The sequence below is a fragment of the Podarcis vaucheri genome (genome assembly GCF_965113315.1).
Source record: "Podarcis vaucheri genome assembly, chromosome: 2".
Taxonomy (NCBI): domain Eukaryota; kingdom Metazoa; phylum Chordata; class Lepidosauria; order Squamata; family Lacertidae; genus Podarcis; species Podarcis vaucheri.
The window spans coordinates 66,019,472-66,043,131 of NC_138760.1; the positions used below are offsets into that span (position 1 = coordinate 66,019,472).

At 40.5% G+C, this 23,660-nt stretch overlaps 2 protein-coding genes across 7 annotated transcripts in view; one reads left to right on the forward strand and one right to left on the reverse strand.

Moving 5' to 3' along the window:
* The first annotated feature begins 7,529 nt into the window (after window positions 1-7,529).
* Window positions 7,530-10,799, forward strand: LOC309525918 (rho GTPase-activating protein 24-like). The gene is made up of 2 exons (XM_082211711.1): window positions 7,530-8,456; window positions 9,245-10,799. The coding sequence occupies exons 1-2, from the start codon at window positions 8,137-8,139 to the stop codon at window positions 9,480-9,482; spliced, it is 558 nt and encodes a 185-aa protein (XP_082067837.1). The 5' UTR covers window positions 7,530-8,136; the 3' UTR covers window positions 9,483-10,799.
* Window positions 10,800-12,281: 1,482 nt separating this feature from the next.
* The window catches only part of MAPK9 (mitogen-activated protein kinase 9), a 38,580-nt gene continuing 27,201 nt past the window's right edge, over window positions 12,282-23,660 (reverse strand). For 5 of the 6 annotated variants that reach the window (XM_082211653.1, XM_082211651.1, XM_082211655.1 and 2 more), the window contains one exon: window positions 12,282-23,351. In XM_082211653.1, the coding sequence (XP_082067779.1) occupies window positions 23,209-23,351 (143 nt within the window). In that variant the 3' untranslated portion in view covers window positions 12,282-23,208. Of the gene's footprint in view, window positions 23,357-23,660 lie in introns of all 6 variants that reach the window. The other variant, XM_082211656.1, reaches the window with a different exon arrangement.

Here is a 23,660-nt window from a genome sequence, read left to right on the forward strand (position 1 = left end):
ATTCTCAATGCATGTCCTCCCTGCCACAAGCTCATTTCGTTGCTCCTTCCCTTCCTCATTGCGGTCACCGTCCCTGATTGGTGGGTTTTGGCAGCGTTTCCAGGACCAATGTGTCTGCTGCTTCTGTATTTCCTTGCTGTGTTTTGTCTCCTCCCCTCCTGGCCTAATATTGTGGCCGTTCTACTGCTTGAATTGGTATACACAGGAAATGCTCTGTAAAAGTATGAAAATCAAGGCTTAAGCATTAGTCATAATTTGCACCACTGGTTCCCTTGCAGAAGCATTGAACAGTTGTCAAAGAAGGGAAACTACTTGGGGCTTTCACCTGTTTCACAGTTATGTAATGTTTCAGGAGTGGGGAGGGGGTGGAAGATGTGTAAGTTATGCAGCACAGGCAAGAGAACTTGAGCTCTTAAAAACAAAACCGAAATTGCTGGCTTCACATGAAGAACAACTGTTCTATCATTCCAGTGACCATCACAGGTGCCTGGGTTGGGCCATGCAGCAAAATTTGAAGTGCTGCTGGTAACAACATTCCAGTAACGAAAGTAGGTTTTTCTTTTCTAGAACGGGCAATAAGATTCCTTTTCATCTTGTGATCTCCCATAAGAGAGGCTCTTGTACATAGGGACAGCTGGCCTCTTTCACAGACTCTGTCCAAAAGGCTGCACTAGACACAGAGGCTGTCCATAAGGAAAATAGGGAACAGGTGTTGCCTTACTAGTGAATCGCACCTTTGGGTCCTGGGATGTTTCCTAAGTTATTTTATACCATCTCTGAGAGTGGTGAAGGGGATGCAATAGAAGCGGTACTTCTGCAATTGTTAAGGATGGTCACTAGGGTTAGGATGATTTCATTGTTATATTTATAATAAACATTTGTGCCTTTTTAGTATAACCTTTTATAGAAGATTATCCTGTTCATAAAAAGCTACAACAATAAAATAATAATGAAAAAAGAGCATAGCCAGGCAGTTCTATAGGAATTGGCATAATTCCAGGCAATCAGCTATTTGTTTGTTTTTCAAAACAATACATTTAAAAATATTTATACCTTTTTACATACAAAAATCTTTTGCAGGATGCCTTACAAATAGATAAAACACAATACAAGAAAATCTAAATGCTGCAGATGAAAAAACAACAGCAGCAGCAGCATAAAAGCCAGAGACTAAACTTTCACATTTAAAAGGTCAGAGAAAATATTTTTAAAGTGTTTCTGCCTAGTGCTGTTGTATCATAGGATGTCATACCATAGCAGGATCAAAATATATATGTATTCAGTCATGCTTACATTTCATTTCTCAAATCTCTCCCCATGTAAAAGTATGAATCAATGCCCAAAAAATTAACATTAGAATGATTGCATGAAATTAAATCCATTTAACAAATGACTAGGGTGACACCTAGCATGCTTTGCATATTCTGTTTCAGAACAAATGAATATAACCAGGATGGTTTTCCATTTGCTGGCATGCATGCAACAGATACTGTATATATATAGATATATATCGTCTAATTTTATGAATCATCCATTGATTGTTCAAGACAGCAATTGCAACGACATACTCTGCTTTCTTTCACATTCAGAAATGAAATTGGATTGTTACAATGAGCCATTGTCTGGACATAAAGTCACTGTCTCACACAACAGCTGCAAGGAGTCTGGCACCACGGCAATTGCCAATACTGTTGCACAGGAAGAATAAGCATGAGCCGTAATGTTAATGCATAGCCTACTTAGTGTGAAGAAAGAGAGATGCTAACATAAGCACCTTATTGGAAAAAAGCAAAAAACAGGCAAACAGACCTGGGGGGGGCAGGTCTGTAGAGCCTGGGGATGTTGACCATTTGTTCAGAAAAACCAACAACTCAGAAGTACGAAATATGGATGTGAAATCTAGGGCTGTGCCCCCCCCCTTTTGAATTTTGCAATCAGACTTTGCTGGGAGTGGAAATAAGCCTGAGAAATAGCATCCTGATGTCATTATGGTAGATTTTCTCAGAAGCTGCAATGGAAGAGAACGAATAGGTTTGGAGAAAGCTGGATTTGAAAGCAGACAGAATGACTGGAAGTTAATTGCTGAGGCCGTGAGACAACTGCCGTTTCATGTCGCCATGTAGCTTGTTGCCTCGCTCTTTCTTAGGCATGGAGTTCTTTTTCATATGTGAAGCCAGTTGTACAATCTTCAGGGTGCGAGCTTGTTTATGCTAGGTAATTTATGTTAGGTCTAATTTAAGACAAGCAAACTCTCATCTCCTCATCAACATTTCTGATCTTTCATATTGGTCAGTTTGAAAATCCCTGTTCACAACAATATGTCGTGGGGAACTGCAGAAGAATAACCAAAGTTCTAGAAGAGAGACATGTCCTCAGTATCGCTTGATGTTCTTGCTCTCATTTTGAAAATACATCTATTGATATTCTGCAAATATGAAAAAAATTACGTTGATACTATACTGTACTGAAATGTTTAAAGCACAATCAAAGAAACATTTAATCTTCCTGCCACTTGCCACACCCGTGTGGCAGACCACGCCCTTTGAGAACCAACAACCTAAGATTGTTGTTGTTTAGTCGTTTAGTCGTGTCCGACTCTTCGTGACCCCATGGACCAGAGCACGCCAGGCACTTCTGTCCTCCACTGCCTCCCGCAGTTTGATCAAACTCATGCTAGTAGCTTCAAGAACACCATCCAACCATCTCATTCTCTGTCGTCCCCTTCTCCTTCTGCCCTCCATCTTTCCCAACATCAGGGTCTTTTCCAGGGAGTCTTCTCTTCTCATGAGGTGGCCAAAGTATTGGAGCCTCAGCTTCACGATCTGTCCTTCCAGTGAGCACTCAGGGCTGATTTCCTTCAGAATGGAGAGGTTTGATCTTCTTGCAGTCCATGGGACTCTCAAGAGTCTCCTCCAGCACCATAATTCAAAAGCATCAATTCTTCGGCGATCAGCCTTCTTTATGGTCCAGCTCTCACTTCCATACATCACTACTGGGAAAACCATGGCTTTTACTATACGGACCTTTGTTGGCAAGGTGATGTCTCTGCTTTTTAAGAGATTGTCTAGGTTTGCCATCGCCTTTCTCCCAAGGAGCAGGCGTCTTTTAATTTCGTGACTGCTGTCACCATCTGCAGTGATCATGGAGCCCAAGAAAGTAAAATCTCTCACTGCCTCCATTTCTTCCCCATCTATTTGCCAAGAGGTGATGGGCCCAGTGGCCATGATCTTCGTTTTTTTGATGTTGAGCTTCAGACCATATTTTGCGCTCTCCTCTTTCACCCTCATTAAAAGGTTCTTTAATTCCTCTTCACTTTCTGCCATCAAGGTTGTGTCATCTGCATATCTGAGGTTGTTGATATTTCTTCCGGCAATCTTAATTCCGGTTTGGGATTCATCCAGCCCAGCCTTTCGCATGATGAATTCTGCATATAAGTTAAATAAGCAGGGAGACAATATACAGCCTTGCCGTACTCCTTTCCCAATTTGGAACCAATCAGTTGTTCCATATCCAGTTCTAACTGTAGCTTCTTGTCCCACATAGAGATTTCTCAGGAGACAGATGAGGTGATCAGGCACTCCCATTTCTTTAAGAACTTGCCATAGTTTGCTGTGGTCAACACAGTCAAAGGCTTTTGCATAGTCAATGAAGCAGAAGTAGATGTCTTTCTGGAACTCTCTAGCTTTCTCCATAATCCAGCGCATGTTTGCAATTTGGTCTCTGGTTCCTCTGCCTCTTCTAAATCCAGCTTGCACTTCTGGGAGTTCTCGGTCCACATACTGCTTGAGCCTTCCTTGCAGAATTTTAAGCATAACACAACCTAAGATAATGCATGTTTATATGCTCTTTTCACCAATGCATACAGTTTTAATGCACATTTTACCCCAATATATGCACTTTTTGTACGCATTAAATATGGACTGAATCAAATCTCTCCCCCATCCTTACTCTCCATTGGCTTCCATCTGTAGAAAGGAGAGCTGCTGGCAGAAGGTGAATACCTTAAGGGGCTTCTCTCCTGCTCCTTAATTTGAAGTTAGCAAGTGGCAAAGTGTGCTTAAGATCAGAATTGCTGCTAGAACAACATGCTCACCTAGCATGTATTTCAAAAACCTTACTGGGCAAGGATGCAGGGGTAAATTTCTTATGGATGTGCCCATCATGTTTTTATGTGCAGCACCAGGCTCAGCTGGAGAGGTGGGAAGGTGGGGTAGACCTACGGATAGCATCTTCATGGCCAGATATCCAGTACATCTTTGAGGGTCTATACATGGTCTTGGGCTCCAGAGTCAGGATAGGGATTTTTGCTAGTGCATCAACCACCCAAACAGTCCTCTAACTCAAGCTGATGGAGGTGGTCTTGAGTATGGCATTGAGATTGGCATTGGGGGGCTTCAGCAACCATGCTGGGACTATCTTGTCTAAAGTGTCTGAGGAGTCGTCATGGTCACCAAGTTAACCATGAGTCCATTTCAAGAATATCAGGGCCCAACACATGTCGCAGGACAGATTTTAGATCTGATTTTCTGCACAGTTATGAGGGAACATATTCAGAAGCTGGGGGAGCCAGATACGACTCCAGTTGCTATCTGGTCAGGTTTCCTTTCAGGGCTGCTCAAAAGCTTTGGAGGTCCACCTCCCTGGTCCAGATGGATTTCTTATGGGCTGGAGGCGCGAAGAGTTTCCTATGAGGGATCTTGTTGAGGCCCTGGTCTCTGTTAGTTGGGATGAGAGGATCATGTGGGTAATCAACACAATCATTCCTAAATGTCCTCATTTAGGAAGCAATGGAGCAAACGGCTTCACACCATTCTTATTAGGGCTGCTAAGTACTGAACAGTGAAAGCTTCTCATTTCTCCACCTGTATTGAGAGAAAATAAAATGCAATAGTGACATCTAGTGATCACATCTTAATAATGCAATAGAGACATTTGGATTTTAAGGGTTTTACACAAGGTGGTTTTACACAAGTGGCTTGCTAGTTCACTTTCCAGTGAAATGTAACTTTCATTTTTGTTAGTGTGTGTTTCCTGCCTTCTCCGCTCTTCTGCCTTTCTGATGACCTATTGCCATGTGCGACAAAGCTTTTACCAGCAGCTAAGTTTGTATCGGGCAGATTTCATGTTCTGCATGAAAAAGCTGAATTGCAGGTGGTTGTGGCACTTCCTCTTCAAATTCATCTAACTTTTGCAATTTATTTTAAAGTTGCCTTTTGAATCTGTTGGCTCAGATTTAACTACCGGTACATGTCGTGAAAAGGGTCCTGATCTGATGTGGCAGCAGGCTACTGTACACACGTTGTCAGAGAATGAGAGATATCCTCCAAGCAAGCGATGGGAGCTGAGGGGTGCAGGCTTACCCTCTATTAAGCCAGGTGTTGCAGCCTTTGACTGATGATCCATCTTGCTGATGATCCATTTGTATCAAGGGAGGTGTCTGGAACACTGCACACCCAGCACAAACCTAGGCACATTTTCACTTTAGTAACTCAGGGTACCTACTTCCAAACAACCTGTTTGTTGAGCATCCATCCTGATTTCTTTGCAAGGAGGTTAGACAATGTCTGCTCTGCTATTTTGTGAGCATTCATCCTGATTAGTTTGTGGGGAGGTTAGAAAATGTTGTGTTATCATTCCCTTATCTCGAAATGTCTGAACCTGCTTTTTGGAAAGCAGGTTTGTTGCACAAGAGCTCTAAATCAACTTGGCCTGAATTTGCCAATATGTGACTGAATCCTACCCAAATATAGAGACTGTTTGCCAGTGCCTTACTTAGGAGGTTATTACACCTTCTCCTTCACCCTGTCATGCTCCTTAATGCATAAGCTACCATTTCTCAGCAAAGGTACCTTTGGGAAAGTCACAAGAACTGCATCTTTCAAAGTACATCATCTCTCTTTCAAAGTGGGCAAAAAACAAAAAAACAGTCACCCCAACCCACCCTTTTAACTCTCAATCCAGCTTAAATTTGTTTGGCACATCAGGAAACTGAAGTGATATTTATATCATTCCAAGCAGCAAGCTATTCTGGACCCAGTAGCAGACTCCATGTTAGAAAAAGGCTGTTTTTGCCAAGGCTTCTGGAAAAGAATGTCTGGCAGGAAGCGGCGCACCAGAGTGAGAAAAGAATCTCTCCTACGTGCAAGCTCTTGCTGGTGATCTTTGCAGTGGTGCCTACATAGCACTTGGGAACTGATTTGTTAGGACAGAATCTAATTTCACTCTGCCTTCACACACCTCCCAAGACTGCTTACGAAGCAAGAATATAAAAGTAGGCATGAAGATGTTTGCTCCCCTCCCCTCTGTGTCATGCTCCTTTCCATGGGCTTGTGCTTTCCTACTTTCCACTCTTAACAAATTCTGGTTTTAACTAAAATGACTTCCAGTCCTGGAGGCATGCACTTTCAGTCTCTCTTGGGTCATTTACCTCTCCACCCACCCACTGCTTATATCCCAATTCATACAACTGCATTGATAAAACACTGCCAAAAAATGCAGGGATTGTACATATGATTGCCATCGTCATGGTTCTTTTTGTAGGTGGTGCTCCTGCATTTTGGGAAAAGGCCAAAGAAAGATGCTCTTGATACACTGTATGTACAGTTTCATCAAACACTGCCTTTTGGGGGGAGGGCAGTTTTATCAAGACACACATCCATAACTGGCTGGGAGCAGGGGAGGGAAATGACAGCTTACAGCATATCTTGATGTGTATTGGGTTGGAGCAGGAACCTTCATCTCTTCATTTTAAATGACTGGCTTCAAAATTCAGTTGATGAAAGTTACCAAGATTAGAACCACCAGGCATTCAAGCTGCATTGAAAAAAAGAGGAGGATAATAATAAAAGGGCATTCTATCACACAGCTAGGAAAAAGCCCAAAAGTGAAAAGTATCTTGAATGAGTATTGTTGGCTTCAAAAGACGGAACATCTTTTTCAGATGTATGATTTCCCTTTTATTTTAGCAGAGGTTTGCCACCAGCGACAGCTAGAGTATAACACCAAAGCAAACTGAACAGTGTATAGGTATAATCTCATCTTGGCACATGAAGGCTGCTCTAAGCCTCTGAGTTGCAGACCGGACAGGTCTGCAATATATGAACAAATATTCATCCCTGTTTGGTGGAGGGAAGCCAGTATGCTTTACCCATCACTTGAAGGTTACTGTACATATAAAGGCCTCTTGAAATATTAAAGGGAGGTTTGGCACTTTTTCTGGTCACCAGATGCATTCACAAACTTGGATAACTCCTCTTCTATGAAGAGGAAGGAGTTGTAGAGAATTTGCAGCATTGTTCATTTCATTCTTCATTGGCAAGGAAATACACAGATCCCCTCCTTTGAGAAGGTCAGCAAAATCTATAATGTTTCCTAGGAGGCAGGTACAGGACTGTTACAGAAAGGTTCGTTCTTATGCACCAGCAAGTGCACATTGAAGTATTTAATCTGTACATGTACACTGTTTCCTGGCTTTTAACTTAAGATGTTATGATTGCTTTGTATAAATGTATTGTTTGGTCTTGACAAAAACTTAACCGATTTAATGAGACACAGAATTTACCACTGTAGAAGTACAGTGAGGTGCACCACCACCCAGCCAAGCAGAAACTGTTTTTCGTTCCTTCAGCTCCCTTGTGACACCAGTAAATCCAAAATCAGATTTAAAACACTTCTTCTATTGTCTTCACAAAAGACATAGAGGACCTTGTACTTGCATGAAGGCAATCCAAGTTTTGTTTCCTCTCTGCTGCCAGTTCTGGAGAAATTTTAACAGAAGGGAGCAAGTAGCAATGCGTGGGCCAGTCAATGTTCCATGCACCCACGTCAATCAAACTGCATAGGGCAAAAGAAAGGAGGGCAATAAAAGGGCACTGTCTCTGCCAGACAGAAACAAGCCCTCACTGCAAGAGGACATGTGAAGCACGGCAACTTGAGGCGTTTCCCATTCCAAATCAAGAACAGGCTCTGGAGCTGAAACAAGACCCAGGCTCCAATAAAGTGGATTATTTCCAAGCATTTGAGAAGCTTCGGACAGCTGCAGCTAGGATGGGAAGTCTCACAGTCCAGGGTGAAAGAAGAACAGGGACAAAATCAAAACTGCTTCTTACCTAGAACTGAGCTGAATGCCCTTTTCCGATGAGCCTAAAGGATATAAACAATATTGCCGAGGTCTCTTGGAAGAACTGCCCAGATGACATGATGCTTGAAGAAAACCTAGTTTCGAGGCTTTTTAGCAGACCCAAGTGCACAGAAGATTTTGCAGAAACTAACGAGGGCACATCAAATATTTCGGGGCTTCGAGACAACTTGGAACAAGTCCAAATGAGCAACTGTAGCGAATATCCCCACTCGAGCAATGACAGCTCAACAAGTCAGAGTTCCTGGCAGGACCACTTTGTCAGTCTAAAGCAGCAGATGGCCAGGCAGAAGGCAGAGTACGAGACTAAGATTTCAAGGTAAGAGCTCCGTCCCTGAAATTTCTAATGCATTTTCCTTTGGGTTTCTCAGGGGCTCCTACAACGAAAAGACAGGGAGTTGTGTTGGTTTCTAGATACTGGCAACACCTATTGGTTTTTGCCAGAATAAGTTGAAATAATTTACATATAGAATGCACTAAAAAGAAAGAATAATCACATGCCTCAAACTTTGAACTGGTGCTGTAGTTTTAGCTATGACCTTTAAAGGAGTAATGAACATAACTGTGCTTTGCCAGAACAGTATTTTCTTCCAGAAAGGCCAACATAAAAATATGACTGTATGACTGGCATGTATTGGGTGGCTGCCTGTGGGTGGCTGTCTGAATGCACGTTTGTTGGGTGGTGGTGGTGTTCAATAGCAAAAAGATAGGACTGTGTACTCCTTCTTTATTTACCACAATCTTACTGCATTTTGCAATGAGACTTGAGCTCCAGGGGATAATATCCCTTCCCCCTGCCCTCCACCGGCCCCCTGTAGTCAGTGTGGTTCTGTAAGTGATGAATGTGTGAAGATTGTAATTCCAAACAGCAACAGGCATAATAGATAGAGAGATTGATCTGGTCATAGATGTGATGGTTTTAATAATTTTGTATCAGGGCATGTGAGAAGAGCAACAGTATCCTTCTTTGAATTGTGTCTTATTTATAGGGCCAAGGATGCAGCGCTTGAAAAGTGCTATGCTTTAAAAATGCCTATGTCAAAAGACAGCCAGTAGAAAGGTGGGCTGCAAAATGCTAAACTACAGTGTCTGTGTTTATGCCAACAGCCTGGAGCAACGGAACAAAGAACTGCAGTTAGAGATTAAAGATCTGCATTCGAAACTGGGTCAGCAACGGAAGTGGCATTGCTTGGTGGAAATTAAAATGCGCAACACAGAGAGGGCACACAAAGATGCGGAGAGAAGGAATGAAGCACTTCAGAGGGAAATGGAAGAGTTTTTTGATACTTTTGGAGAATTAACACATGAAGGAAAGATAACAGAGCAAATTGGCCAGAGCTTATAGGGAGTGACTGGCCTTGATTCTGGCTCCCCTGCTGCTGCCACTCCCATTTTCTTACTACATCCAAATGTAAAAGGTGGAAATCCTGGACTTTTCAGAGCAATATAACATACTATGATTATATAGGATTCTTCTTGCTTATATTTTAAAATATTTCTATATGTTGTAAAGTATGTTGTGCAATGCTTAATTCAAACAGTTAATGCAGAATTCAGGGTTACACGCTATGATACCATTGACCATGGCAGGCTGCTGGACTGGCTTTGTGGCATGAATTTGGGGTGGGGGGGCGGCATTGCAACGTTGTGCCCAGAAAGTAGCGCTGAGAAAATGTTCCTTGGGCCCACGGCAGTTACGTTATGGGATCCCACAAGGCACTCTTATCCCCAATGCTATTCAACACTAAATGAAGCTGATGAGAGCAGTCATTTGGCGTTTTGGAACAAGGTGCCGTTCATATGCTGATGATACTCAGCTCCGTTTTTCCATTGCATGTGATTTAGGAGCAGCAGGGAAAGACTGGGACTAGTGCCTGGATGCAGTGATGGGCTGAGTCTGAACTATGGGAAGAATGAGGACTTATGGGTAGGTCTTTGATCTGGGATGCAGGCCCAATTACCTGCCCTGGATGGGGTTGCACTCCCTCTGAAGGAGCAGGTACTGTACATAGTTTGAGTATGCTGCTTGAACCACCATTGGCACTTAAATCTCAGATGGCCTTTGTGGCTATTAGTGCCTTTTATCAGCTTCAGCTGATATGTCAGCTACAGCCATTCCTGGATAGGGGTAATATGAACACTGTAGTTCATGCTTTGGTAACAATCTTAAGCCCTGATTACTAAGAGACCTGCACTGACTTTCCATTTTCAGGTTCACAGTTCTTGTACTCGTGTACAAAGCCCTGAATAACTGAGGCCCACGATACCTTAGGGATCTCCCTACCCTATGCATCCCAAGTTAACCACTGAGGTCATCCAGGAGAGCATGACTATGGGCCAGAAGCATGACTCGTGTCAAAGAGGAGTTATGCTTTCAAGAGTCCAACTCTATGGCCTTCCTTCCCCCAGGAAGTTAAGACAGGCATCAGCCCTGAGTTTCAGATGCATGAAAGTTTTTGAACCCTGAATGCTTCTCAATATAACTTTCTACTTTTAATTACAAAACAATCCTTTGAGAGTTTAAATTCTTGAGATTTTAAATTTTGGAGGTCTTTTTTTTTTCTTCCAGGGGACAATCCCATATCATGGGGTATAGTCTGCTATCTGTATTACTGCAATGATGGGCAACATGGATAAAGAGAATGAAGACCCATTCACCAAACTGTGTGGCAATCATTTAGAGGTGTATACTGAAAGAGAAGACAGATCCTCTTATCTCACCACTTCCCATTCCTTAGAATAATTATAATATGGAAATCAAGACAAAAAGAGGAGGAGGCAAGCAGGCAGGCAAACTCAGGAGGAAAGTTGCTTACCTGTTCACAGTAGCTTTGCAAAGGAGGATGGGGAGAAAACCGGAATAAATTAGCCATGCCTCCATTGACCCACTTGACTGTCCTACCAGCTCCAGTGGTTACTAGCTGCCATTGCCAAGTCAGGTAGAACAGTGGTGGAGGGGATATATTCAGGGACCTAAATGTAAGCACAAGGCATAGTTTGAAGGCACACGAGGCCACCACCTTGCTGAAGCTAAGAAGTTCTAGGTTCCTTCAGCGACTGGCTAAGTGGGAACCACATGTATACTTTGGGTTCAAGGATGGGAAAAAGTGGGATAAATTTAACAAAGTAAAATAAAACTGAATGTTCCATGTGGCATTCCCGGTCCCCAGCATTAGCCACTAACACAACAAAGGAGGTACCCGGCCTTCTTTATTACAAAGATTGGGGATGGGGAAATATATGCAGAGAACCACACTGGAACGAAAAAAATATTTTCCACAACAGAACTCGTATAGCAAAAAGTACTTTTAGTTATAATACAGAAGAGGGTTGTCCCCCCTACCCCCTCCAAAAATTATACAAAATGCAACTATGAAATCCAACTGGGTACAAACTTTGTATCATAAAAAATTATTGGGGAATGTAGAGGTTCAATAAATTAAAACCTATTGTCATTTCAAAGATCTACAATTCCCTACTGAGTTTTTAAGTGTAGTGGCCTATGCTACAGAATACATTAATAATATCTATTTGTAACCAATTCTATTAACTTTAAAAACCTGTGTGTAACAGGAAACCTTGCCCCAGAAACAAAACGTTGCTTTCCTGTTTTATATTTCAAGCAAGGATAGTCAAGGAAAAGGTTTCTAGAAGTGGTTTTTAATTTTTGTAGGTAGAGCAGCTAACCCGTGTGTCCTCGAGATGTTGCTGGACTATGACTCCCATAAAACCTGACTATTGGCCATGCTGGCTGACGTTGGGAGTTCACAGATTATCTGGATAGCACAGATTAGCTCCCCCTGTTGTAGATGGTCAATAATTTTGCTTGCTTTAAATGCAAAATAAGCAACAAGGGCCTGAAAGAACATCACATGTAGATGATACTGGCCATGTCTCTAAATATCCACAATGGCATTATTATGGCATTTGTCGTTTTCCTGTTTCACATGATCCTGGAGTATTCTAATAATCATCTACACCACCTCTGAGGTCTCCCCTCCACCCAACTAGTAGTTTAAAAAAATATTTTGCTCTTTTTATTCAACTTAAAATTGCTCTTCCAAGATTATCCATATTTCCCTCCACCATTCCAAAGAAGTATAGAAATACTCATGTTGAGACACAAAAAACCAGAAAGCCAGAATTCTTATATACATTTTGTCCACATTTATTTCATTTTTACAGTGGCTTTAATATAGATGTTGAAAGACAAGACTATTGGGGAGAAATGGAAACCCAAATTAAAATAAGACTAAAAGCTAACACTTAATAATTCACTATTAATAACATTATTTTCAAAAGTCGAGTTCTGAGGGGGGAGGCATCTAATCTTGTTGAAGTAGCCATGGTATAAAATAATTCACTTCCATTTTCCACAGAACATTGCACAAGCATCAAGAATGAAATGTGTCAAGAGCCTCATTTAGTACACAGAACAGGTCATTTGATGTATCAATACACTGAGATTTCAAAGGTTTAGTCTGAAAGCACATTTCAAACTGACACAATAAATGACCCGAGACTCCAAACATGGTGAGAATATTAGGGCTTGATGCCATTTTTCTGTGATAATTTGTATATGTAAATCACTTGAATACAGGCACATACATCGCAGCACATGTTTTACAGGGAATAAACAATATTGTAAAAACAAAGGCTTATGGGGGAAATCTGAAAGATAAAAATGTAGATATGAGGAAACAATTTAAGGCTGTTTGTTAAAAACAATATTTTAATGGAGAGCTCTCCAATAGTTCACCTACGCATGTTACAGGCATAATGTACTGGGACCTTCGATGTAAGCGCCATTTAAATCATTGAAGGCCACCGACAGCTTACTCATTTTGACTGGGCTTGTACAATGGAAGTTCCAAAACATTCTGCCCTAAGCCAAAATCTAGCTGGATTGTTTAAAGTTACTGGAAACTAGGGGAACAGCTAACTATAACATCTGTTAGCACAAGACTGCCAAATTCAACCAGTGTGGCTACAGTTTAACTTCAGTGGCAACACAAGTCTTCAGGCTGATTCACACATCAGCTTTTGGGGCTTTCAAACCAAAGTGATGTGGCCGAGTTACTACAGTGTGATAACACACCCATAGTGAAGCAACTCCTGGTTTAGCATAGCACTGCAAACACTTGAAAAATGTAATCAGCACAAACAATCTTAAGGTTGTGTGAATAAACCTCTGGAAATAACTGGAGTCATTCTAGAAAAATTAATGAGGATCTACCACAGTATAATATTTAAGTTTTAAGAGGAGGGATACTTGAAAAATGCTCAAAAGTTCACCTAAGGTTTTTATTCAAAAGTTTGGCTAGACTGATATGCTTTGTGTATTGCCTTTAATTAAATACTTCATTGACTTTTGAATTTAACAGTTACATTTGGCCCTTGAAAATATGTTTCATGCATTACCCAGTAAAAGACCCGGAAGAGGAAACAGCATTTTTTTTTTTTTTTTGGGTAGAAATCTACATTTCCTTCAGTATTCCACAATAACTTTTTGTAAAGAAAACCCAAACACTCTGGAAAAGGACAATAGCTAAACATAAACCAACAACCATTTAAAAATATATGCATATAAAAATGTCAACCATATTGCTATGCCAATTCTTGTTGAAAAAATTCATGTAGGCATCAAAAATTCATTACAAAATTGTGCACATTTCTTTTTTGTTTCAGTCTCCACTGTTTCCCCTAAAAGATGATAGCACCTTACAGTAGCATCTGCTATGAAAAAGTGGGAAGGGTACAGCTTCATTTCTCATGTGCACTTCTACAGCAATCAAATATGGCCATCATTAACATACATAATTCACCTTCATTATGAATGGGAGAAAGATGATTAAGCTGTCCTCTGTGTTTCAGTCTAAGGCACATAGTGCAGAACTAAAGCCCTATATCTGCAAAAAAAAAATAATAATATGCTTACTTGTGAGAGAAATACTATGGACAGAACCAGGGCTTCTCACTGAGATGGGATCCCATCTTTGTATACATTTTATATAAATTGCCTGTCTAGCATGCACAAGGGTTGATTCCTGCAAGCTTATCTGGGTACTTTCATAGTATAAATACTGGAAAGCTAATTTATGATGCATAGCCAAAAATTATTTTTTAAAAAAATCTAATGAAGAACCTGATTGCTAGCAGTAATTTCTAATCCAGAAAGACATAATGCACTTAAGTCCCATTAATTTACCAAGCTCACAGCCAAGTGTACACAGATCTTGGACAGTTTGAAAAAGCACTTAGCTATGGATTTTGAAACTCAGCTTTCTATTTCAGGGTTATTTCCACCTGACATTAAAGTACACTAACTTTTAAGCCAAAAAAATAAATAAAAATGCACATCCAAAATGTTTAAAAATAGTTTTATTTTTTTAAAAAATCAATATCTTGGTTTAAACTAGTCTCCTCCCCAGAAGCCCTAACTACAATGATATTAATTCAGTCCACAACAGGCGCAGCAGCACACAGCATGATCCCTGTTGACATATGAGCCTGTTTCTCCCAACCTTTCCACAGCACGTGTAAAAGATTATGGACAGTCGGTAGGCAAGGCTGTTACAGGAAACTGGGGTACATGGGTGCACAGAAACACACACCTTCCACATCCCATCTAGCCCTCCTGCTTTACTTGGGCAAAAGTATCTGGCTCCAAGCTTTCATTTTTTGACTGAGCAGAGGGAATACATTAGATGATCATAAGGGATGAACGTTAAAAGCACCAATCTCCCATTACACGCTAGTGCAGGGCCTATATATGCACCCATAGATGAGCACCAGAGGAGAGAGGAGGAAAATTTCCCTCATACGCATTATGGAGAGCCCTACGTAAGCAGCTACTGCGTTCGTGCTGGACTGCATCAACTCCAAACACTTTTAATAAGGAAAGATTGTGTGATGAGAGAGGAGGCATGGTTGTGTTTAGAAGAGCCCTAAAGTGCTTTAAAAAAAAACAATTAACAAAACAGATTGCTGTGCAAAAATGCAGGCACTCTTTCAGAAAAATTAAGCAGCAGCATGACAAAGTAAAAATTAAAATCTTAAATACACAATTTGAACCTTAAGTACATTTTCTTTTCAATTTTGGAACCATTAGAACCAAATGAATTAAGGAACCAATTAATTTACTACTTCCAAGTAGTATATTTCTACTTTATTTTTACAAATTCATATACGTATTGAAATATAGGACCCAGACTTATCTACAATATGCACAATGAGTTAATGGCAGTGAAATCCACAATCAGAATTACAATTATAAAAATAAAATACAATTGTTTTATAGTTTAAAAATGAGAACACGTGTTTTCCTTTTGCTTTGTTCATATGAGAAGATGGCTTGTAATTCTTTAGCACAAGAGATTCTCAACATGTATACCAAGCATAAAATAAAATAAAAAATTACATAAAGGTATTAAAAGTAGAATCTAAACAAATTATCTTATAATTTGGTTCACTGTTTTTCATACCGCAACATATAAAAAGTGATCTCAGCAACATTGATGGTGAAGTTATGAAATTAAAGATCAGGCAAGTCAGCTGAGGGAATTTAACCTGACTCCAAGTTCTGTCTCTGGAAGCAGATGTGCACATCACATTAACTTCAAGTATGTTATCCAAGTACACACATGCCCAGGAAAACATTTAGCTCCAACAGTATCACTAAATGTAGCATCAAGCCCTGATCAATTCCATACTACATACACTGACTTCATCTGTGTGCAGAATTTTACAGACAACGTTCATACTGAATTTACAAAATGTTGATCAGCCTTTCTTAAGCTTGCAGTTCTGCACCTCAGTTTAACAATCCAGTTCCCTACATAAGCTGTACAGTGGAACCTTGGGTTGCGAACGTGATCCGTGCAGGAGGCATGTTCGCAACCCGCAGTGTTCGCAACCTGCAGCGCTGCGTCTGTGCACGTGCATGATACGATTCGGTACTTCTGCGCATGTGCAAAGCACAATTTAGTGGTTCTGCGCATGCGCGACCACCAAAACCTGGAAGTAACCCATTCTGGTACTTCCAGGTTTGGTGTGGTCCATAACCCGAAAATGCACAACCCGCAGCGTTCGCAACCCAAGGTATTGCTGCCAAGACTGGACCAGTATTCTCTGAGGCATAGTCAAGAAGGATGCCTCTGCACTTGAGGAATAAATTCCAGATATTTATAAGGAATGCTATCCAGCATGCATCTTGCACATTATTATGGCCACCAATTCTGTTTCGAAAAACCGATCTCAATTTAGATACTGCAGCTTTTAGTGCAACCTAGCACAAATTTGCAAACTGCATACTTATCTTCCCGCTTAACTCCTGGGGTGTTAAGTTGTAGCCTAAAACTACAGATCCGTTCTTCCTACATCTTAATCACCTTGAGCCTAAATTCAAAGAACCATACACCTAGTTCCACATGCCCCAAGGAGCTTCAGAGCAGCCTCCTCCCACAGCACATGGCAAGTCTCTCTTGAAACTGAAGAGAGTTTCAAAACCAGTTTGTGATATGGCCCATGGTGTGGTGTTCAAAGGAAAATAAGAGTAAAAAGGTCTACTGGGCTCACCTAACTTAGAAACCTGGATCCTAGACCCTCCTTCAAAAGCAAAGAATGAGGAACTGGTGGCCCTCAGATGTTGTTGGACTCCCACCATCTCAGACAGTATGGCCAATGGGCAGGGATGATGGGACTTGCAATCCAACAGCACATGGAGAGCCGTGGGCTCCCCATATCTACTCGGAAGTTCATACATTCCACAGAAAATCATGTAAACCTGTAACAGTAACAAAATGAGTTTAAAATTAAGCAGCTCATGCTGAAACACAGGACTTGAAAGGATGGATCCGTAAGGGTACAGCTGTTTTGTTTTTAAACCCAACACCAAATAGAACACATGCAGATGCCTAGGTTAGCCCAAAAGAAACATTTGGGTACATAAATAAACCCTTGTTTAACCAGCATGAACTATTTGATAAATTTAGTTTTACTGAATAGAAAATGACACTATTTCAGAGGCTGTGTATAAACCTAAGCACGCAGGAAGCACTCTTCCACACATTACAGGAATCAGCAAAAAGCACTAGTGACTTGACTCTCTTTTCATACTTACATTGTAATATTATGGACATTTAAGGTATGCAGAACCCTCTGTTAATTTCCTTTTTTGCCACTTCCCCAAACGTACCAAAGCAGCTGTTATTTATTTGGTATGATCTGTGCAGATACGTGCCTCTCTTTATATAATTAATCATAAATATGCATGTTCACACAAAATCATTTCTTCAAAACACTTTCTACAAACAATTCAGACTGAGAATGGGTTGCTTCCAATTTCCGTAATGTTCTGAACAAATGACAAGGGTACATGCAAAAACAGTTTTTACATCTACTCCATCTCTGCAATGCCATTCAGCTACTCAGTATTATGTTTAAAGAAATATGTGGAATATAAAATCTCAACATTTAATAGCCAATTTTCTTCATTCTCCCTTTCAGGTGAGCAGTTAAGTAGAACTATTGACAAAGAATGGCGGTTTAAATATTTCACAGTATTGCCAGAGCATGCTATAGTAGTCTCATGATGGGATTTTGTTATTGAAAGACAGCCATACTTGATTACATATACACATAAAGAGCTTTTAAAAAGGTGAACATTTAAGTGGCTCAAACACACCAAACTACAGAAGACAGAAAATATTTAAAGGAATAAACTTGATCAAAAATTGTAGGAAGAAATGACCTAACTGAATTAGCCTCCACTGCTAGAACTTTAAAAATAGCATGGATAAGTTTGAATCTATGTTATATAATACTTACATTCTTTTGTGGCAACAAGACCAATGTGCAAATTTAGGTTTCAGGTTTAGTCCTAATAAATAATTAATAGATATAGATTCTGGATTCTTAAATGAGTAAGTGCTAGAATTACCTATTTTGAAGCTGCTGTAGATACAAGATAATGATAAAGGTAAAGGGACCCCTGACCATTAGGTCCAGTTGTGGCCGACTCTGGAGTTGCGGCACTCATCTTGCTTTATTGGCTGAGAGAGCTGGCGTACAGCTTCCAGGTCATGTGGCCAGCATGACTAAGCTGCTTCTGGCGAACCAGAGCAGCGCACGGAAATGCCGTTTACCTTCCCGCCGGAGTGGTACCTATTTATCTACTTGCACTTTGACGTGCTTTCGAACTGCTAGGTTGGCAAGAGCAGGGACCGAGCAACAGAAGCTCACCCCGTCGTGGGGATTCTAACCAGCGAGCTTCTGATCAGCAAGCCCTAGGCGCTGTGGTTTAACCCACAGCGCTAACTAGTAAAGTTATGGAAGTGGCCCACTGGGTCATATTTTCCCACTGTCTGCCCCATACTTATGTTAGCTCTACCTTTCAGTAATGAAACTGGTCAAAAAAAAAACCTTATCACTTGATTTACTGGAATAACATTACCCATACTAGAAGAAAACAGTTTGCAAATACGTATCACACTCATTTACTGCAGAGATGCATTCCTTCATGCATAACCTTCCAGAGGCTATAAGACAGTGGTGGATGGGCAAAAGTGGGTGGCACAATAGGAGCAATTCTTATCTTTCTACAGTAAGTTACATTCCGACCCTGCAAAAGTCAGAGGCATTTGAACCCACACATTGCTCCGTCCAGGCAAGCAAGAGGCACTGTCACGGTTCAAGGAAACATTCTAGCCAAGCAAAAGCGCTCAAGGCAGGACTGAGCAGGGCCAATGATGGGGCCTGACCCAGGAAGAATTGCACGGGGCAGGCGGTGAGGCAGGAGGGACTGCGTCTGGGACCTGGTGGTGGGTTTCTCCACCACTGATTTACTGCATCTCGCCCCTTTGACATAGGCAGTTTACAAGAGAATGAAATATTACAATTAACGTATTTTAAAATAAGAACTGGAAAGAGTGGAGATGCTAGGTGACAAGGTGACAGTACTTCTAAGTTGGTGAAAATATTACCTGAGCAGAGACGTGTGTGTGCGTGTTAACTATATTTCTTTGACATTCTATGTGAAGGCTTATTAGAAATTATGAAGGAGCACCCAATCACGCAAGCTCCCAGCTCTGGTCTGAATTGGTACAGCCCAGGTTTGCCACTTGAGAGAACTAAGCCCTATAAAAGCATTATACTGAAGAAAAGGGTTACAAGAGCTTTTAAAAGTGGCCATCTTTTTTATTCCCAAACTTAAGAGTATGTGTTTAGACAGTGATGCAAGGCTGCTTTATAATGAACAGGACATATCTCACCCAACACTATATAAAAATTAAGCACAAACTTCACTTTTGCTGCCAGTAAGCTATAACCAGAACACATTTACATTCCATTCTCCTCCACACTTCAATCCAGTAATTTTCCTCTTCACTTTCCTTTCAGCAACAAGTTCTTCACAAACGTTTTTCCCCACAACTGTGTGTGTGTCTCTCCCCCCCCCACTCCATTTCTTGTTATAGGCAAGCTCTCCCTTGTCACCAAACTGATGCAAAGAGTCACTAGAGCTCAGCTCATTATTCCTTTTTTCAATATTAGAGATGAGTCTTAGAATACAATATTAAAAGTATTTCTTAGCATGCGCAGAGTGCCTTTCTGTCACCACTGAACAACGACAGTCTCCCTCCTCCACACACTTAGCATTCAAGAGCAGCTCAACCCAGGACTGCTTCTTTAAAAACTGCAAGGTTGATGGCTAGATATTTTGGCAGGGCAAACTCCAGAAAACAAGCTGTCCCAACCAAATCAGGACAACTGAATTCCTGTGATCTGAACTAGTTGCGCCTCACACTGTTGAAGCACAAGCCTCTGGTTGCTCTAATAGCTCCAGTCTCCCTTCACACAACTCACTAGAGTCCTTGTGTATTTCTGCCCCACCCACCCCTTCCCCACCTGCGAAAACTTCGTGTGATAATCCTAAAGTAACGCTGAAGCATGAAACAGAGTCCAGTCTCTGTTGCAGTACAGCACATTCAGAAAAGAATTGTCCAATTACTAGATACTTTATACAAAGTATACATACACAATCCTTGAATGCCGCACATTTACAAACATTTATGAAAATATTTTCATAGTGGTTCTGGAAGTACAATGTACATTTTGAAAGATTTAAATCCTATAAAACTAACATACATTAATACTATTTACAGTGACGTAAATTTTTAGGACTAGTTTGTCATCACTTAATTAAGTTATACTGGGATAAATCTGCATATGAATGGGAAACCTCTTTTTTATTAAGCACACATTGAAGAATACATTCTTAGTTAAAACATAGATTTCTATTTTTCTGTTTGTAAGTATAATCGATAATTTAGACTCTCTTCAAAGAATAGCTTAATAAAAATGCTACTTTAAGCAAGTCAGAGTTGCTCTGCAACACCTCCTTATTCAACTTTTTGTTAAATACATTGAGTTGTATCAAACCCAATGGGAGGAAGGCGACATCTCTCACCCTGCAGATAATAATGCCACAGTTATGCATTGATACTTTTTTAAAAGGAGTCATTTTCTTTCTTGTCTGTGGAGGATTCTTTGTGTACTTTACATCTTTAGGTATAGAGATTTAGTAGGAAGTAATTTCAACATTCACAGCCAGTAGAATGTCAGACAACATTATGAATCAAGATTGGGCGGCCAAGGTGTCAAACAACTTGAACTCTTAGTCTAGAACTTATTCCTTCACTTGTTCCCTGCTAATTATCTCTTTCTTCCCTCATGTTCCTCTGCTGTCTTCCTCACTGCTGAGTGTTAATTTGGGACACCAACCTGTCCTAAGTGCCATCCATATGGACCCTGCTATACAAGTACAGGCATGCCCCCACTTACACAGGGCTTATTCTGGGCACCCACATGCATAAGTGAAATCACATAAAGTGGGAAGCACCCTCTGAAAAGACTCTGAATGCCTATTTCCCCCTTCTCTCTCCCACTCTCCACACGACTCTCTCTTCAACTAGAGTTAAAGCTCGGGGGCTGGTTGGAGGCTGAAGGCCACAAAGGGAAGTAGCTAGTTCTAATTGTACACACATAGTTTTAATTGTGCACTGGGACTGAACCTTAGAAAAATCACTCCTGAAAGTCAGGTACCCTGACGACCAATGCATTGCAAGGGGTGGGGGCATAATGTGCATGTGGTTCTTAGGATCCTGGCCAACAGTTTTACAGGGGCTATTTAAAGATGTAAGTTTTATTTTTAATAACATTCCTGAAATTAAGTTCTACTGAAATGAATGACATACGTGAATAAGCACTCTGGATCGGGGCAATCCATTCATCCAAGAATCAACTCATACACAAATGTATCACTTAGCAATTCATCAGCTGCTGGCAGGTGCACATAATAAATAGCTACCACAAACATATTTCATACCATCTCGCATCTCAAGCACAATATTTAAGGGAGGAAGTTCCCATGTTCAGCCACAAGTATCAAGTGAAAAGATAGCAATAAATTTACATGCCCAGCTGGAAAACCCTAAGAGCAAATTCAAAGAGAAGTCTGTAGCAGCAAATGCAGCAACATGATAGAGCTACTCTAAAATGTATTTGTGGACCATTGCCTGAGACTGCTTATCCTACAAACATCTATTTAGGCTGCAATCCTATACTCACTCACCTGGGAGTAGACCTCACTGAATTCCTTAGGACATATTTCCAAGTAATCTTGCATCAGATTTTGATGTTAATAAAGTGCTGGTGCCAAAGCAGAACGATGGCATATATAGTCCGACTTTGGTTTTCAGTGGAACAAACAGATGTCCATCATCCAAGCCAGAAATCTGCATTGTTTAGAGCTTGCCAGTTAAGCCTGTTGCACCACCTGGGATTGTCTCATAACTTTGTTCCTCCCACCATATCTAATACAAAGTGTTAGTCTGGCAACCCACCTACACATTCACATAAACATTTTATTTTAAACCCTAGGTGAATAGTTTCAACTGAAGCTCAAGGTGTGACGAATTACAATTTTTTAGAGCTAGAAAGAAACTGAATCATATCAAACTGGTGTTTGCCTTTGGAATATGCCAGAAAAAGAGGGCGGGGGACACACAATTATGTATAATAAATGTAGTCCTTTTCATAAGGTTTGGTGTTTAAAATAGCCCCTTTCACTTTCTTTTAGAAGTTTCTATTTATTCTGGATGTAGATGTAGTTATTTATACATAGGGAGTAAAGATCCCTTTTAATATACAGACCATAAAAGCAGATATTTTAATGCCTATTTAAAGGGTCAAGGTAGGCCTCCAACCCCTTTGAATGCCCCCATTTTTAATCAAGTTTTCCATGGAAATGCCAGAGTATGAGAAAAGGGGTCAGGATTTCTAAGAGTGTTTTATGAACTGCTTTAAAGACCCCCAAAATCTTATTTTTAAAAGACACACTAATGAATAAATGCATGCAAGAATTAAGAAAAATTCCCACATGGCACGTTTTGCTTATTCCACCTTATCCCTTGAAATGAAAGCACTGAAAGAGCACATTCAGAGAAGCAGAGTTACATTCAGATGTAAAGTTGAAGCAAGAACTCACAAGTTTGCTTCTTCTATAGAAAAGTACAGAAATTAGGAGGTGGAGAGGAAAAGGCCCCGAGAAAAGAATGCTATGTAGGTAAACAACTGCCTCTATATTTTACAGTACTGAAAATACCAGCAAAATACACTAATATAGCAAATGTATGTAATTGTAAAGATATACATTCAACGCCACTTACAATGGCTTTCTTCTTTTTCTTTGAAATTTATATTGATTACATTTCAGATGTCTGACAGAATGCCCATGAACTCATTTAGAGTTTTGAGTTACTCTAACTGCTCACCTGATGTAGGTTAAAACAGAATAGGTATAGTAATATTTGTTTCGACCCGAGATATGAAGTTGCTTTCATTTTACACTATTAAGCAGATAGTCTTATTTCAACTGAGTAAAATCACAGGCATTACTTTAGAAAAAAAACATGCAGAACATGGAGTTTCTTGACTTGGTTCCATAAACTTACAAGCATTTCAGGCCCAACAGAAGCAAAAGTTCTTTGCCAATGTTAAATCTGCAAAGCTGATCACCGGCATCCTTCAAGTGTTCCTGTCAAAGCATCAAGGCTGCTGTCTGTGTCTGAAGCCAATGTTTGTTCTGTCGACATGGATGAAATGTCATTGATAGATGATGACTGGGAAGGGCTGGTGTTGCTATTCACTGCTGCATCTGTGCTAAGTAAACCAAGCATAAGAAAATCTGAGGCAAGACATGGCTGGAACCATAGATTTTACGGAACTGTATTCATTGTTCTGGTGAATTTATTGTGGTTTGCTTTATTTATGTGTTTCTATGTTTGATAGTATAGTGTTTACAATGGTCCCCCCCCCCATCCTTTTGGGATTATTGTGACCTGCTTTGAACTCAACGCTTGTCAACACAAATGTCACTCAGAGCAATGAGGAAAGACTATTCTCTCCTGAAACCTTAAAGCCACAGAGAACACAACTTTCACTCCTCAGTGGTGAGGGATAGTGT

Excerpts from the sequence above, each read along its gene's own strand:
- LOC309525918 (XM_082211711.1), top strand. The coding sequence starts at position 8,137 with ATGAGCCTAAAGGATATAAACAATATTGCCGAGGTCTCTTGGAAGAAC. Across the intron at positions 8,457-9,244 it reads TACGAGACTAAGATTTCAAG|CCTGGAGCAACGGAACAAAG; the intron begins GTAAGAGCTCCG and ends TTATGCCAACAG.